The sequence below is a fragment of the Pan troglodytes genome, chromosome 5, assembly GCF_028858775.2.
Source record: "Pan troglodytes isolate AG18354 chromosome 5, NHGRI_mPanTro3-v2.0_pri, whole genome shotgun sequence".
NCBI lineage: Eukaryota > Metazoa > Chordata > Mammalia > Primates > Hominidae > Pan > Pan troglodytes.
Window position 1 is genome coordinate 92,286,654 of NC_072403.2, and position 18,442 is coordinate 92,305,095.

Genomic DNA, 18,442 nt, shown 5'->3' on the forward strand with positions numbered 1-18,442 from the left:
AAAATGAACCAGTGAGGATGTACAAAAATTTCCCAAATGTTTTATTTCTTTGTCAACATTATTTGCTTATTTTTCAGCTCTTCATGTAATTGTCTTTGTGCTCTGCTTGTTCCCTTTTGTACTTTTTCCACACGGGTGATAAAGCCCTGACAATTTAGTTTTTCTTGGTTTACACTTTCCTACAATACTAAAATATGTGTAACCCCCTCACTAACATCTTTGCCAAAATAGAGTTTTCAAAACTTTCTCTGAAGCTCAGGACTGTTTTTTTGTTGTTGTTTAGCATTGGCATTTCTCCAGCGGAATACTAGCCAGTGGTCCAGTCATGTGTGGAGGAGGTCATGCTGATTAACAAATTACTAGGCATATATTAATATGTTTGCTAACCTGTGATTAATTGTGAGGTTTTTCTGGCTAACTTGTTACATGCACTTGGCTACAAAACAAGAAAACATCTCAAAAAATGTATCTAATTCAGTTGCGTTGATATTTGAAGTTCATCAAAATTCTATCCTTAATGATTCTAAATTGTATAAATAATATGTTCTTGATTAATGAAGTATACGTGCTATGATTTTACCATTAGTTGTACTTATATGTATGCATTACATATATGAGGTTCTCTTGATTTCAGAAGGAACTGATACAGACCAGCTTTGGTGTTTCTTTTGCTTTTTATTAGCTTTATATTCGGATAGAAAATATTAAAAGGGCTATAAATTGCCTATCCAAAATATTGCTTTTTTTTTAACCTTATCAGCAGGCAGAATAGTTGCTGTACTTGGTGTAGGTAAGGTTCAGTTGTCTGTAAGAAAACAATCTTGCTATAGATTTTGAGGAATAAATAAAATAAAAAATATAGATAGATGATAAATATTTTGCTTTTCAAATGTCGATGTTGTACTTTCAGGAATATGGAAGCTTTATGGTTTGCCTATCTGTATCAGTTCTCCTAGAATGACAACTTAACAGTTTTCCTGGTTGGATTGTGTTAAAATCTTTAAAGGCTATATTCACTAAAACATATGTCTAATGTTTGGGCAGCCAAAGTCTGTGCAATCATTTTAACAGAGTATAACTTAGCAGCTCTCTTATTACCACAAATATCTTATTGTTAAAACTACATTAAAATACCATCAATTTGGAGCATGCTACTTCATAATTAAATCATTCTGGGATGTGATCAAGTATATACTTCTGAACTACCTTAAAAATGGATTGTGCTAAGAATGCAATAGCATAAATAAATTAAAAGAGAACATGCATAATAAAGTTAAACGGTTTGTTTTAATGGAGTTTTTATCTAGTTAACTTTTCTTGAGTGTCTACGATGTTCAGAGCACTGTGCTAGACATTCTGCATTGGTTAATTTATGGTCATTCATAAAGACATTTGGGTAGAAAGAAAATGGGTAATGGGGAAAAGTCATGGAGTGGCCAAACAAGAAACAAGTTTAGGGTTCCAGCAGAACAGGGATGCCTTGATATATCTGCCTTTGGCAATGCCGTGTGTACAGAGTTGGGATTCTGATTGCTCCTATTGTGATAGTATGCCACTAATGCTCTGTTGGACGGAATGACTAACTGAAGTGGTGAGAAAACTGCGAGCCTTTCAGGACTGTTTTTAATGCTTTTTTGACAAATCTTTTAGAACAAATCTTTTGTTCCTTTGCAGGGAACAAAGTCCTTTTGTTTTATGGTAGAGGAGTTATTCAGGGTCCTGATCTTCAATTGGCTTAGCTCTCCCTGATGCCATTTGTCACCCATAACTCATTGGTGCTCCATCTGCCATAGGCGGGAATCCAGGAACAGTACTCAGTGGTAAAAAGTTGGAGAAGTAGATATTTGCAAATCCAGCCTTACGTGATCTTTCCTGGCTTTGATAGGTTCAGCTTTCATCCTGAAAAGTTGTTTAAACACTTTTAATTTGTTTCAAGTGATGAAATGAATTTATCTCAGAAGAAAATTTAAAAACTTTAAAATTTATTTTCTTTGGAAGAAAATATTTTTTAAATGATTATTAGCATTGTATCTACAATTATTTATCTTAAAAAGGTTAATGGCCATCTCCATTGAAACATACTGCATTAATTTTTACTAAGGACATCAAAATGCTAAATATGGTTAGGGGAATTTCTTGACAGTTACATATTATTTTGCCTAGATATGTGAACATTAAAAGCCTATTAAAGGGGACAAAAATATGTACTTTAATCAGAATATCTAATTAAAATAGACAGAATAGAAAGAAGTAACATTCTCTTGTTTTGTAGATTTATAATGATCTCATTTTCACTATACTAACATTGTTAATAATTTCCAAAGTAGTATAGAAAAGCAGTCTTCAGGAATTTTATCAAGTTAAAATTGTGAATGATAAAAAGCATATAACAAATTTCTACTATACCTCACAAAATGATTGAACTGTTTTCAGACAGTTCAGTATATGCTAATTGAGTGTGACTGAAAGTATCAGTCTTCTAAATTTTTGCATTTTCAGAATTTTGACATAATACATTTTAATACTTTTAGACATTGGCAATGATTTTTAAGAAGCAGAAATGAATCATAAGTGCTTTCCAAATTAAGTGAAGTAATTGAATGTAAAATACTCAGCTCAGAGCCTAGCACATAGCAATTTTTGTGACAATCATTGTTTATGATTGTGATTGTTACTTCTGACTCCTCTCTTCTTGCTGCACTATTTTTGTTCCATTTGTTTGTAGACAAGTGGCAATTTCCACAAACTCAAAGTGTGATTACTTTTATTGTATTTTTCCTCTAGTTCTTGGTGTTTTAGAAATTTCTGGAATTATTTCCATATCTGTCAGCCTAACTCCTCATCTGAGAACACACAATTTTTGTAATGCACATACAGAGGTGTTGAAGAACTTGAACTTGTCTGATGCCAATAGTTTATTGCTCATTTTGTCAAGTATCTAACGGCTTTGAGAGCCAAGTGATGAGCTGGATATGGTCCTGACCTGGAGCAGATCACACAGAGTGGGATGGGAAGACTGGCTCCCTGCGTTGTTAGTGTGCCTGTTTGCCGCTGGAGTTTGGATCTCAGGATTCCCTTGTTTCTGAAGCTAGTCCTAAGATATCACAAAAACATTATTATGTTTTTTGAGAAGATTATAACTACAAAATAACATGTATTTTTAAATCTTTGGCACTAATTCAAGGGCTTTCCCTTTATTTTTATTTATTTTAGACTTACTAGAATACTTTCAGTGATCTAAACATACATAAAACAAAAAGTAAAAGTCTCTTTCCTACACTTCCTTCACTGCATTGCTTGGGAGAAACTATTTTTGATATTTTGGAATGAAAGTTTCTGGACTGTTTATACATGTTGGCTCGATGTACATGTTGAAAAGATACGTTGCTTGGTGTGCTCACTGCTGTGGTGGTTGTTTTTTTACAAAATATAAGATTATATCATCCTGCAACTTGCTCATTTTACCAGTTAATTTGTCGTGGCTGTCTTTACGTGTCCTCAGTCTTTTTCATGGCTGCATAATACTCTACTATGTTGATGCATATTGGTCTATTTAGTCATTCCTCTGCTGAGGAGTGCTCAGAAGGGCTCCAAATTTTATCTGCTTACAAATCATGTTGAATCAGCCTCAAATGTTGGAAGCTTTTGTCTTTGGTCATCTGTGCTTGATTTCGCCATCCACTCTGTGGCCATCTGCCTAGGCTATAGCATACATAGGCCACCTGCCCTGGTTGCTTGTTTGCTTTCAGGGATTATTCTAAAGGTTGTCATTTGATTTTGGATAGGCCTGAGCTCATACAAAAAGGACCAATTTGGTTGTGTAGGGTTTTAGGGTACCAGCATTTTTATAGAAGTTTCTTATTTCTACCTGCTCAAAATTTAAGATGCACCAGATAGCTTGGATGGATTTTGGCTGTCATCCTTAGATACTTTTATGTTGGCCAAGTTCTGAGTTTCAGAGCTATAAGAATGGTCTGATTCGGAGGTTGCAGTGAGCCGACATGGTGCCACTGCACTCCAGCCTGAGCAACAGAGTGAGACTCCATCTCAAAAAAAACAAAAAAAGAATGATCTGATTGTCAAATCTTTTTTTTTTTTCATTGTTTATTCTTAAAGTCAGGACATCTTTTAGAAAACACTTTGAAAATACATATGTTGTTTTGTGATTGTGGAATATTTTTGTCTTTTTATATTTTTGTACAGGTACATTGAAATTTAATTTGTGACTCTTACAAATGGCATAATTAATCACAGTCATAGAAAGCCAAATACAAATATCCTAAGGTTAGCGTTTCACTGGGGTTTGAGTGGTATTCATTAAGGTGTTCATAAAATTTTATGTTCTAAAGTCACTATTTACCTAGTAGATATGGTAACTTATTTTTATCATGGCTACTGGCCATATCTGGGAGTTTAACATATGCTAGCTGAAACTGCTGCATACTTTTTAAATTCTGAACTATAATTGCCTAGAATGAATGAAATCTTTTATTTCAATAGATATTTTTGCTTGAAAGATTTCATTTTATATTTATGAAATAGTAACAGATTTTATTAAAGGTGATGTTAAATTGTTAGAAATCTAAAGACAAAACTGCCATTTCTCTTTGGTACTATGATAATTTTTCAACGTATTTTAAGCAATAACCTGCTGTTGATTTTAATAGTTTTACCTGCCAACACAGCTGGCATCCTGCTATGATATCATTGCTATACTTTTTTATGTAATATTTTACAGAGTGTATCACGCACAGTGTGGACAACCACATTGAACAACCATTGAGAATACGTACTCATTGTTTGTGACATTTTACCCTTAAAATAGAGTGTGGTCATCAACCAGATTTTAGAGCACATTAACGAAGGAGGTTTACTTTTGCAGGGATTTCTTACTGCCAAATTTTTCCTTTGCTATAGCTTTCACATACTGTTTTTGTGTTTTCCTTTTCCATAAAACAGTATTTCTTAAAGCTATTGTTATTTATGTGCAAACAAATGAATAAAAAAAACTTTCGCTCTTTAACATGAAGAAAAATATTAACATTGAAATATGAAATACAGCAATTCAGTTTATAACACAAACGTATCTTACAATAATGGGTATGCATTTTTAATTGCATATATGGAATTACAAATCTTATTTTTCTTTTCTACTGGGATTATAAACCATATTGAAAAAAATTTTACAGTTCAAAAATCAGATGACTGACCTGTCGAAAGCGAATTGTAACTTATTGGCATACAATTGAATTACTGATTTTTACACTATTTATTGAATGTATATAATTAACTTTTATTACTGATTTAAAACTACCATCATATACATAAAATAGATATTCTTTTTAACATCAGGTTTTTCTTTTCTCTTTCAGTCTGTGATCAAAACAGGGCGACTGCTAATCAGTCACGAGGCTCCCTTGACAGGCGGCTTTGCATCGGAAATCAGCTCTACAGTTCAGGTAGAGTAATTTTTGGAACTGATTTCAATGCTTGTGCAATTCCACATGCCAATTCCAGAAGAAAATAAATTACTTATCACAATATGTGAAAGCATACACTTTGTGGAAATGTAGTGCATGCTTTCATATACTGTGATAAGTAATTTTTTTTTCATTTTTTATTCTGACTACACTTTCTGTTTGTTAGTTAATGGTCTAATTAATTTTCTAGAACAGATATCTTAAAATAGTAAAAGCTGAAAAATTTTTTATGGGAAGAAAGTTTGGAATGAGTCTACTAAATTAACTTTGCTTGTATTTGCTACGTTAACAGAAAGAAAAATCTTTTTAATTTGAATCTGTTCCCATTCCCTGTTTATATGACTTGAGGTTATGGAATTGGTTGATTGTGGAATTGATCTTAGATTTTCACAGCCTTCACGTTCTAAAAATGAATCTCTCAAAAGTCAATAATTTAAATTTAATAAGTAATTTTGAAAATTATTTATTTTAGTTATTCAAATTATGCTATGGTATTGGAAATGCTTTAGAATTGTTTAAAAACTTATGTTTTTTTTTAAAAAAATGCTCATTAAGATGCCACATATCAGGAAAAAATTTTATACACCTCTTTCTGGCAAGTTTTACCTAAAACCTGTATTCAAATTTATATCATAGACATATATAAGATAATTTAAGGTAGTTTCATTCTTCCTAATTTTTAAATTGAAAATTAAGTAGCCATATTTTAAATGGAAGGTGCATGTCTTTTAAATTCAGAATATCTTCGCAGTTTGCAAACACTTTACTTCTCTTTACTGGTGTGAAGATGCTTTAATTATTAAAATATATGAATAGGGAATTCCTTTAAGAGTATATGGCTTACTACATCGTTATAGAATTATGATATATGGATAATGGTAAGTTTTTATTTTTAGATGTTTAATCAGTAAACAATGATTTTTACCAATGAAATATCTTAAGTGCTAATTGCAAAATTAAAGTATTTGTAAATTAGATGAACCCAATTTAAACATAAATGTTTTAAAAACTAGATCAAAGTAATCCATAATTATAGTCAAAAACGAAATTATTTTTACAATTTATATGTAGTCACTGATAGTAAGAAAAGCAAATATTTGAGTTTTGTAGATTTATTGTTTTCCTAGTTACTGTATCAATTAAAATTTAAAATGTACTGATTATTATTATATAACATGAGTACCTAGTATTTATTATGTATTTTATACATTGAGTAGCATAATACAAAGATTAGGGCAGTCATTTCAAGCCAGAGGCAAAACTGGAAAAAGAAACTGGATTTTCTGACTTACAGTTAATATATAGTCTACTAAACCATTTGAAAGGATAGTGGCTGTTGCTAATTGAAACTTTGACAGCCTTGTTGTGTTTTGTTCACTGCTTATTGATATCTCAAAAGTTTCAATTGCATATAATTAAAAAAGGAAAACAAGTAGAACATAGTTGGAATTAGATACTATAACTCCTCTTGTGAAGTTTGCTTTCTCTAAGTGTGCTTTTAAAGTTTGATCTCTGTAAGTTATTGGTAGACTGCAATTGAATACAACATTTTTTTAGATTGGAATGGAATTAGAAAGATAATCTAATCCAGTGTCTCTTGGTCTTAAATAATATGTGGTCTTATGTTAATGGAAAAATGTCTCTCAGGCCCCAAGAATACATTAGTGAATCCTAGTTTGAGAAGTAGTATATTAAGAATTAAACATAGTCACTATAACTAACATAAAATATCATAAACATAATATCAAAATAAGATCCTGAAATTATGTGATAATTGTCAGTTGCAAAAATTGTCAATGAGAGTATCAGAATATAATCGTATTTATATAATAATATGAAGACACCAAAACAAAGCATCTTGTAGCACTCTCAGACTCCCAGGAATGTGTTCATAGGTCCTCAGGTGTCCCTAGTCTATATTTTGAGAAATATTGATCTAAACCAACTGCATTCTTTTTACAGATGAGTGTCATCCAGAGTGTTTGTGACTTACCCATTTTATAAAGACAGTGGAATATCTGGGATTAGACAGGAGTCTTGAATAAATGTTAAGTGTGTGCACATGCACTCTTTATTCAAAATCCCCTGCCTTCCACGAGGAAGATAATAGAAGTTTTGGACCCATTATAGAATGTTCTGTTGTTCATGGCAAAATTATTCACCAGCTAACCACAGAATGACTTGAGACAATAGTGTAATATTTGATGGAGGAATTATATTTAATATTTTGGATAATTTGAGTTTGGATTTATTAATATGAGAAATTTGAAAGGTACACAGTGTTTTTGCTTAATTCAGATTTTATTTGCACAAATAGAAAGTATAGAAAATGAATTTTAGTAAAATTTAGTGAGCATGATATCCATAAATGTTTGCCTGTTATGGCTTTTATCTACTGATAAAGAAGATTAGAAAAAAAACTAGACACTTGAAAAATTTTTTTCATTGATAATTTTCCCATATAATTTTGAGTAATCTGAGTAATAAAATATACCTTTCAGTAACTCTTTCATGCAGATATTCAACTATGCAATATGCTGTATTGAGCTTCCTCTCTATGGAAAGCCTTGTTCCATATTATAAGTGAAACCTGTATCAAATTACCAGTGCCTTGGGTTGTTTAAACTGAAAGAAATCACCTAAGTTTGAGGTACAACTGCTTTCACCACTTAGCATGATTCATATTTCTCTATTTCTTTTTTGGGGTATATTTTGTAAGGTTAAAAAAGATAAAACAGGGTTAAGATATTGAAAGCCAACTTTCTGGGACAGCAGAGAAAATGTACACGGACAACTCTTTCATTGTTATCTTGGAAAAGATGTTTTAAATCGTGGATGAGAATGATGTATAAATTTGAGTACTTTTGATTAAAATATGAAGTTATTGTTGTTTCAACAAATGCAAGTTTTATGTCAAAGGAAATGAAAAAAACGTTTGCTCCACAGGCGATTTTTGATAGAAGATATCTGGTAGCTTTTTAAAAGCTCACGGTTAATCCTACAAAATTGCTTTTAAAATATTTTAAGAGAATGAGTATTAATAGTAAAATTATTGTTTTTAAATACATTAAAATCTGAAAACACCTGAAAATATGAACTATGCTGTTTTATTCAAAAGTTTAAGTTACTACCTATATTAAAATAAAAAATATTGAAGAGAATACAGCACTATGGAGAGTATTCTTTTAAGTTTATAATTGGTATTTTTAGATAGAAAAATTATGCTATATAAAATTAAATATCAAATAAAGGAACATTTTTATAAGAAGTGGTATTGGCATTACTATTTAAAGCTTATTTTAGTATACAGATCAAATATGAAAGAAATGAATATACGATGGAGTCATAATTTATTTACAAAACTCTAGTTTATAGCAGATGGCTCTTTCATCGTGCAAGGAATTCAGTGCCCACATCTTAGGTTTGTTTCATTCCTGCTACTTTTTTTTTTTGTAAGCCTATTTATTTTACCATTTTACAGAAATTTATTGTTAACAGTCTTGGTTTGAAATAATGGTAAACTCACAAAAGTGATTAGAAGACTATTTTATATTGATTAGACATAATTTTTAAACTTATTTATTTAAAGTTTCTTCATAAAACATATATATAGAGAGAAATAAATGATTACAAAAATAAAAAACAGTGCATCTAATTTACGAAGTGCTTTATGTTTCTATTGGATTTAATTTGGAAATTAACTGGAAGGCAGAGCAAGCTGAGGTCTGGTATATTTGGCCCCACTCTGGGGAAGATTTCTTGGTCAGTCATCTAAAGCTTCACTCTCTCTTCTTATCTTACATTCCCATCTGTTCTCACTTTAGGGTATGGGAACTTTTTCATTCTTTTCTTTTACTTGACACATACTATAACTTAAAATGCTTCTTTTAGGGAGTCATGAATTGTGCACTGTAATTTGTGGAAAAGTGCAATGACTATAGAGTTTAGATAATTCATTGTTCTTTTTATTGTGTATTTTAAGCAAAGATTTTATTGTTTCAGAAAATTATATGAATGAATTTTATTTGATGCTTGTATTCTTCAGCTTTATGTAACCCCAGGTTTTTTTTAAGAAAGCCTTTAGTGTGCAAAAGTGTTAACCTCATCTATTTTAATATCCCCCAAATTAATGTACATATTCTAGAATGTAATGTTCAACATAGCTATTATTTATTTAAATATTAAGAACAAATAGTTTATGGTATTTTGGCTGGTTTAAATAGAGTAAATTTTTTTAAGGATTGTAAATCAGCCTTTATTATTAATTTCCAACACACCTGCATAATGAAAAAACAAATCCTGAGTCTGATAAGAGTTGTGTGATAATTTTTTTTAAAGTTATTGTTTTTTTCTCCTGCTTTGGATTCAGTGCTTAAAAAGAGTGCCAGAAATTTTAGGGATGTGGTTGGCTTAAGATTTGAATTTTTTTTTTTTTTAAATCACATGGAAGCAATAAGTCTGCAATAAAGAGTCCAATTGGAGAGGATGGTAAGTTTCCATACCATTGTTACATCCTTTCTGTGCGGTCTCTTTTCTTAGCATAATAACTCAGAAACTGTGGATACCAACATATATTTTTTAAGATTATCAGATTCTAATAGTTCAAAGGATTTTTATAGGGCCTATACAAGTCATTATGTAAAAGAAAACTTTTAATAACTTTCAAGTTAAAGGAATTTTTGCTTTTTTCAGTGTTTCATGTTAGAATAGTTTATGGAGAAGGATTTTTTCTTATAAACTTATTACTACTAAATTTCCAAGCACTTTGTTTAAAGATATCAATCTGAAAAGAGGGGAAAAGGTCCTATAGGGTCTTGAATTTTTACCATTCTGGAAAACATGTTTAATTAAAATTGCCATGCTGGTAAATTGTCATCAGAGAAAACTATCAGATTAGTAATTTGATGAGTAGTTTACTGCAATTTTATAATCTCAGTTAACAAAAAATTTACCAGTGATGCAAAACCTTTCCTAATAGCAACAGATAAAACAATCAGGAGAAGTATACTTCTGTACTAAAAGATGGAGCCAGAGCATCAGAAAAACAGTTTAATGTGGAGTGTTTGGATATAGGATGGCATTTTAAAACTTCCTGAAGTTTCTTCCTGAAGCCTGTTTAGTATTCTGTAAACAGCTTCTGTGACCACAGATAGGAACCAAAGTCTAAATCACTCTGGGGATATATTGTGGATTGGGCTGCTTCATTACTGTTTGTAGTTAAATCCATGTTATACTCTGTTGGTTCTTCTCCTTGCCCTAACCACACCTGGTCTGCTTCCATGTCATCTTCTCCTTTGCTTGTTTAGTTTCCACCTCCAACCCTTTCCCCATTCTTTTTTTTGAGAGGGAGTCTCGCTCTGTCGCCCAGGCTGGAGTGCAGTGGCGCAATCTCGGCTCACTGCAACCTCCGCCTGCCGGGTTCAAGCAATTCCCTGCCTCAGCCTCCTGAGTAGCTGGGATTACAGGCACCTGCCACCCTGCCCAGCTAATGTTTGTATTTTTAGTAGGCACGAGGTTTCACCATCTTGGCCAGGCTGGTCTTGAACTCCTGACCTTGTGATCCACCCACCTCGGCCTCCCAAAGTGCCTTTCCCCATTCTTTCCTGGGACGTCTCAACCATTTGCATGGTTACTCTTGAAACCTTCAAATTTGAAACTTTCAAGGTTTGACCTGTTGAGCTTTAGACCCAAAATTCCAACATTATGCTTATTTTGGTAGAGATAAAACATTTGTGTAATAGAATGATTATCTGGAAAAATTTGAATGTGAAACAATGAGAAAAGGTAGGCATATGCACATGGTTATTTGCTAGTTTATGGAAATCAGCTAATATAAAAATGAACTCTATTTCTCTTCAACTTTTTCTGGACCTTTTAAACTGTCTCCTTTTTGTTTGTTTGTTTGTTTGTTTTTTGTTTTGTTTTGTTTTTTTGAGACAGAGTCTTGCTCTGGCTCCATCACCCAGGCTGGAGTGCAGTGGTGCGATCTCGGCTCACTGCAACCTCTGCCTCCCGGGTTCAAGTGATTCTCCTGCCTCAGCCTCCCAAGTAGCTGTAATTACAGGTACCTGCTGCCACGCCCATCTAATTTTTTGTATTTCTAGTAGAGACAGGGGTTTCACCATGTTGGTCAGGCTGGTCTCGAACTCCTGACCTCAAGTGATCCTCCTGCCTCTTCCTCCCAAAGTGCTGGGATTACAGGCGTGAGCCGCCAGACCCATCCTAAACTGTCTCCTTATCTTTGTCTCCAGCTGTTCACCTCTCGTCTAATTACTATTTATTATTTTCTTAAAACACACATCAAATTTCGTCCATTGTCTGTTTGAAAGCATCCAATGGATCCTCATTGGGTCTAGCAAAAAAATCTTTATGTCGGCATTCAAGATCCTGATCTACTCAAACCAGTCTTCCAGTGTTATTTCTCACATCCCTTTTTGACTCCAGTATGCAGATCACACTGGCCTACTGGCTATTTCCTGAATGATAACTATTTCTTATAACCATCCTTTATTAAGTATTCTGGGGATAGCCTTAATATGGGCATTTCATCCAAGAATTGGTGTCCTTGTTTTAGAGACACTTAGAGTTTATTAGAAGAAGTCGATGATAAACAGGTAGTTATAGTACATGTTAGAATGGAATATTCAGAGAACTATAGGATTATAAAATACTTGCTCATTTAACCCATATGTGGCAGCTAAGTTGACTCATGAAGGATAAGTATTAACTTGGGAGTGAAGGTAGGTGGGTATTTCAGGCAGAATGAACTATATGAATAAGGAATTAGGCAAAGGATTTGCTATTGAAGGAATTAAAGTGGTTTTGTGTGTTTAAAGACTAGCATGTGAGGCTGTAGCGTAAGGTAAACGTTGACAAGTAGGTAAGAATTAGATCCTAAAGAATCTTAAATATTAAGGAATTTGTTTTTATGTGGAGGAAATAGATATGACAGAGTAAAGCCAGCTCACTTAGATGTAACTTCCAGTTTTCTCGTGTAATATATATAAAATATACTTTATGGAGTTCTTGGCAAATAGAAAGTAGTAGGAGCTGAAAATATTACTATAATTATTTAAGGCAAAAGAATATAAGTGAAGAATTTTAAGCAGGAGATTAATATAGATTTAAAAGTTAGAAAAACTCCTAGGTAGTTGCGTAGAGGATACACTGGGGAGGAGTGAGAGAGGAAGTGATGGAGAATTGCTAAAAAGCTAGTCACAGACTGCAAAACAACATTTTGGTCAACAATGGACCACATAGAAGATGTTGGTCCCATGAGATCATAGTGGAGCATAAATAGAAACCTAATAATATGGTGCTTGATGTGGGCATTGCAGATCAAGTATGGGAAATGATTGATATTTAATGCTGGTTCTGGGATATTTGGTTTTCCATGTGAAAAAATATGTATATAAATAAAAAATATATATCATCTAGGTTTGTGAAAGTATAGTCTGTGATGTTTGCACAACCACAAAATTGCTTAATGCATTTCTCAAAATGTATTCCTGTCCTTGTGACTCATTACTGTATGTGATTAAACTAGGTGAGATTTGACGGTCTTCTAAACCAAGGACATGGGAGTAGGTTAGAGAAAGGTGAATTTTTCAGATAGTAGGAGAGAGAATCTGAATGAAAGACTTGCTGACTCACAGGAGTGGGGTGGGGATTGAAGTGGATGAGGGAGAGGCAGACAGAAGTCAAGAATAAAGCATAGCTTGGTTTCTAGGTTGGATGATTTTTGAATAGAGGTGCAGTTTCACTGAGATGGAGAATATCATTGAAGAACAGGTGTATGCGTGTGTGTGTGTGTGTGTGTGTAAGATAATGAGTGCATTTTAGATTTGTATCTGAAATGGGGATGAAAATGTGTTTCTGGAGCTCAGGAGAGAATCTAAGGTGTAGGAAATGGGTAAGGATTCATTCTCTTATACTGATATACTGGTGGCTGAGTTCATGGGTATAGATAGGGTCACACAGGAAGAGATAATCTTAAGAAGGGAAAGTTTCTGAAGAAGAAGCTGCCTGGGTTGAAGAAGAAGCCACACCAACATTTAAGAGAAAGAAAGGAAGTTATGAAGCAGAGTGAGAGGGAGTGGCTTCAGAAAAGGAAGGGAGTAGGAGAGAGCCATTACATGAGACAAGTGCAGAAGAGTTTGACAATAGCATATATGGCCAAGAATATTAAATGCTTCCAGAATTTAAGACAGCTAAAGACTAATGGTCCTACCTTGCATGTAGCAACTGGAAGACACTGGTGACTGATGAAAACAGAAGGGTGGCCAGGAAGCCAGACAACATTTAGACTGGTGAGTGAGTAAGTAGTGAAGACTTGAACCGATGAATATAGACTACCATTTCAAGAAACTTGACTTTCAAGGAAAGGAGAGGAATGAAGTAGTTAGAGCTAGGTTTGATCTCTTAATGCTATTCACTTGGCATAGAATGCCATTTATTTCCTCAATTTGCAGTCCTCCCTGGCAGCCTGCCTGTCTTCTCCCTCTCCTCCCTGCGCCTCTCCCTGTCCTCATTCTCTCCCTTCCCCTCCAAACCATCTAGCAGTCGGTTTTTAAACATCTATCAAACCTGACCTCTTTTTTCCATTTTCCTAATAAACTCTAAATGAACTTAGAAAAAAAAAAGAAAACCACTAAATCTAAAAGGAAAAGGTAGAAAATAGCTTATATTGGGATGGGCAAGACATTTTTAGTCAGAAAATTAAAAGGCAGCAGACTCAATCATACTGTTACAGAGAAATATATTTGCATAAAATGGAAATTTTTGTATGGCAAAAACAAGCATGATTTTAAAAACAATGACAAATGAGAATATGTTGTAACACATGACAGAGAACTAACGTGTACTCTATTAAGCATTCTTAAATGTCAATACAGAAATTAATAGGGCCTTTATTTAAAGGGTCAGAAACAGATTAGTTTTATAACTATAGCCAGCAAACATGAAAAAATATGCCACTTACTATTGATAAAATGCTAATTTTAAAAATGTAATATCATTTGTTACTTATAAGAGTGGGACTGCTTAAAAATGAATTTTATTTTCTGCTGAGATGATGTAGAATGTGAATGTATTAATAGAAATTGATTCACGTTTCCAGGATATCAGATTGAGAATGTGTATCGAGACTCTTCAAAGTGTAGATTTCCTTTGATTAAAGAATTCTAGGAATCCTCACTTAGGAGTTAAACACAAAAATATGTATTCTTCTCAGTGTTGTTCGTTCGATAGGGGAATATCAGACACATTATTAATGACAACAACAGGAATATATTTTAATAAGTTATGATTTGTCCACTTGATGAATGTTATGGATTTATCAAAATCATTAAAAGAGTAGTTGATAACATTGTAATATTTGCATGAATAAAATAGTAAATGAAAACTCACCTCTATGCAAACCTACAGGTACTTTACTTGCTCAATGTTGTGAAAAGAAAAAAGAAAAAAACTTTATATATACATACATCTAGGCATAGGGAAAGAAACTTGCACTATAAGTCTTTTATTGATTTGTATTTTCTAATTGTTTCTTCATTTTTATGTACATACATGTCACTTTTTTAATAATTAAAAGCTTTATTATATGTAGATGTTTCTCTCACATGACATGGTTATTCTTTTAAATCTTCCTAGTTGTTTTAAATTAAAAAACCCATTTTGCTTATAAAGTTGTTTTGCAAAGATTTCATATTACTTATTTTGACATAATTCCTTTATCATGTACATTTGAGTTTTGGCATTTACCATTCATAGTGATGGTGGTTACTTACTCAGAATTGTCATGTGGGATGATTTTAAAACCAATGCCACCTCACCGCATAAGATTTGGTTTTTCCGCAGGTTAGTGTCTGTCTTCTACAGGTATGGCATATTTTGATTCATTGCTCTTATTACAGAAGTGAAAGCAGCATTGTATTGGGGTATTCAGATTATTTAATTTTTCTGTATTAATCAGTAATGATACTGAAACTGACATTACTAGAATGTAATTGATACTAACATTGGGTTCACTGCTTATTTTCCATCCCTCTTTTTGGTATTGAATTTATCATGAATTGTCATCATTCTTTTTGAAGTCTTTCTGGATTTAAGCCAGTCAGAAAAAAGATCATATTTCATCTCCCTGAGTAATAAGTGCCCCAGTTTCTCTCATGCAATTCTTGGTATTTCTGTAGTCATAAGTAGTCCCCCTTGAATTCAAAGGTGCATTCATACCAAGCTCCTCTACTCTTTCTCTGTTGTCACCCCAGTAAGCTAAGGAAGACATTTATATTTACATATTTACCAATGAAGTTTTGTAGACTGAATGGACTATTAATTAGTAAAATAGATTCTCTGAAGGAAAGCATTACTTTATTTAAAAAGTTAATGGTGATTTCTATGACTTGGTCCCTTTTCGTTGTTTTTTAATACCTTAAAAGTTGTAGTTTCCATTCATTGCATTGATCCTTGAAAATATGGCTGTATCTTCAAAGAAAATTATAGTGGATTTAAAATATTTTATTTTCTTATTTGGTATGAAATGATTGTATTTCAGTACGTATATTTTAAAATGTACAGCCTTATCTTCAAAATTTTCTAACTACAATAAGGTTATTTAAAATTTTATACATGAAAGACAGCAGATAATGTATCCATAACCTGGCTGATTCTCTTGGCCACCCTGTACAACATTTTAGGCAAAAATGAAGACACATATTCAATTTGCCAAGAAATGTTAGCCATGTTTTGTCAGCATTGCATTCACAATCAGTAACAGGATGGGTCTGCCTCCTGGAGACAGAACTAAATTTCTCATTTTGTCATGCCCTTTGTAGGCAATAATGTTGGTGATGTTGATAGCTCATTTTGGTTTGGTAATTTAGGGTAATTAAACTTACAGATCAACTCAGTTTGTGTTTTGTTATGAGGACCATTATCTATTTTCATGAATGAGTTCACAGCTCACTAAAATATAGTCGAGTTTAAAATAGACATTAAAATAGAGATTCACTACTGCTGATGCATTTTCTCCTCATTTTGAAGTTAAACACTTGTGAAAATTAAGACAAGTTAAAATCAGCACTTGCTGCAAAAACAAGAATTTGAAAATGAAGGTTAAAAGCAGAAATCATCTAGTTGATAATTGTTTTGATTTTTCAAATCTATCAATATTAATGTGAGTCTTTAAGATATCTGAAAATTTCCATTTGATTGGAAAATCTTGGATGTTTGATCATTTTCTTTCAAGTTAACTTAAAGAAGTGACTTTATTTTTGCTTCTTGATTCATTTGAAGAGACATAACTTTTTTGTTTTAATCCTTTAGAGGATCAGATAATGACATTTGCTGTTTAAGACAGTTTAGATTTCAGATGGCACAAAGAGTCTATTTGTCTTTATCAAAATTATTAGCTGAAAAGGATATAATTCATGACTGTTCTTTAAAGGGGATCTAAATATTTATGTTTTTAAAAATGCCTTAAGGTGACTAACATTTCTAAACCTATATTTGTATCATCCACATTTGTAATTGTGCCATTGCTTAAAACAAGTCCTCATTATTTCCTGTCTTTTGACAGGATTAGTTTGCTCTCTTAATTGTAACACATTTTCATTTCTTTTCTGGATTGATTTAAATTCTGGGCTTCAAAAAGCAATAGCATAAAATAGTCACCATGCCTGTATTATTAGGTGGTTTCAGAACCACTCAGACAATGTTTTCTCTGAGATGGCTTGTATTTTTAAGTGTTGCATTTTTCTTCTTGTTCTGCTAGTCTTTTTTCTAATAGCAATGGTTAACTCTAATTTATATTAGCAGTTAAAAAAATTGAAACTTAATCTTGCCTTTTCAGCTCATTACTGAAGAATCTCCTGCCTCTGCACTCTGACACAAAATTTATGCTTTATTTTTTAACCATGAACTTTTCTGGGCATAGAGTTCTACCTAAGTGTACATAGCTGAACAACTTGAGTGTATTTTGTGAGTAATATTCCAACATCGCACAATTCTAAATTTTATTAAAACCAGCTTTTCTGTGGCAGTCCCAATACACAGTTCAAGTACATTAAAATAATGAAGTACTGCATAAATGTTGATAAAATAGTCTTCTAATATGATGGAATGCCTAATTATGTATTCTGTTATCAATTTACCTAATAAATTAAATGCAGTTTCAATTTTAATAAAACCCATGTACTTTATAAAAATAGGACCTTTACTAACCTATATCTATACTGAGTCATGGGAGCCACAGTAGCATGGGTGAATCCTTCTGGTAGTAAGCATGGATACTCTTATATCTGTTCAGAGAACTACAGTATCTTTTCTCCTTTCTGCCTGCCCTCTTGCTGCTCTTTCTGCTTTAAAAAACAAACAAACAAACAAACAACTTTCCGGGCAGTGTCCTCCATGCCAGTCTTGTGAACATGTGGACCTTTGCAGCAAAACTATAATATTTTTTGTCACCATGGGTAAACTAAGCATTATTTTGGGTAATTTGTGCTTATGAAGGCTTTCTCCATCCTAGTAGACTAAAATAGAAGTATCCTGTAATATTAGATGAAAGTAAGGGAATGAGGTTTGATGCAGGCAAATCTTTTTTTCCCCCCTTGGGGTTGATCAAAGATGATACTCATTAAAAATACTATGAAATTGCTTAATACCATTCGAAAAGCATTTGTAAAGTGGATCTTCTGTCAGTATAAGGGATAAGTGTGTCTCTGTGTGTGTGTGTATATGTGTGTGTGTAGTAAGGGATGTTGATTCTCCCTACATTAACTTTTCAACCTGAAGAATATATGAATTAACTTTTTAAATTGATACTTTTTAAAACAGTGTAATTAAATGAGGTGTGATATATGAATTTTCTGCTTATGCTGTTAATTTTCTCCAAGGATATCATAGCTAACTGTAGCTTTACTGTTGCTACTAGAAGATATTTGGGCGATCAGCACAATACA

General features: G+C 32.7%; 1 protein-coding gene across 10 annotated transcripts in view; it reads left to right on the forward strand.

Moving 5' to 3' along the window:
• The window catches only part of BCKDHB (branched chain keto acid dehydrogenase E1 subunit beta), a 360,230-nt gene that overhangs the window by 161,457 nt on the left and 180,331 nt on the right, over positions 1-18,442 (forward strand). For 7 of the 10 annotated variants that reach the window (XR_008548591.2, XR_010158079.1, XR_010158078.1 and 4 more), the window contains exon 9: positions 5,373-5,459. Coding sequence is in view for 6 of the 10 variants with exons in the window: in XM_024357306.3 (XP_024213074.1) it covers positions 5,373-5,459 (87 nt within the window). In the remaining 4 variants the exon portion in view is untranslated. Of the gene's footprint in view, positions 1-5,372; positions 5,460-7,442; positions 9,133-13,721; positions 13,790-18,442 lie in introns of those variants that run through there. The other 3 variants (XR_010158080.1, XM_024357311.3, XM_063813224.1) reach the window with 2 other exon arrangements.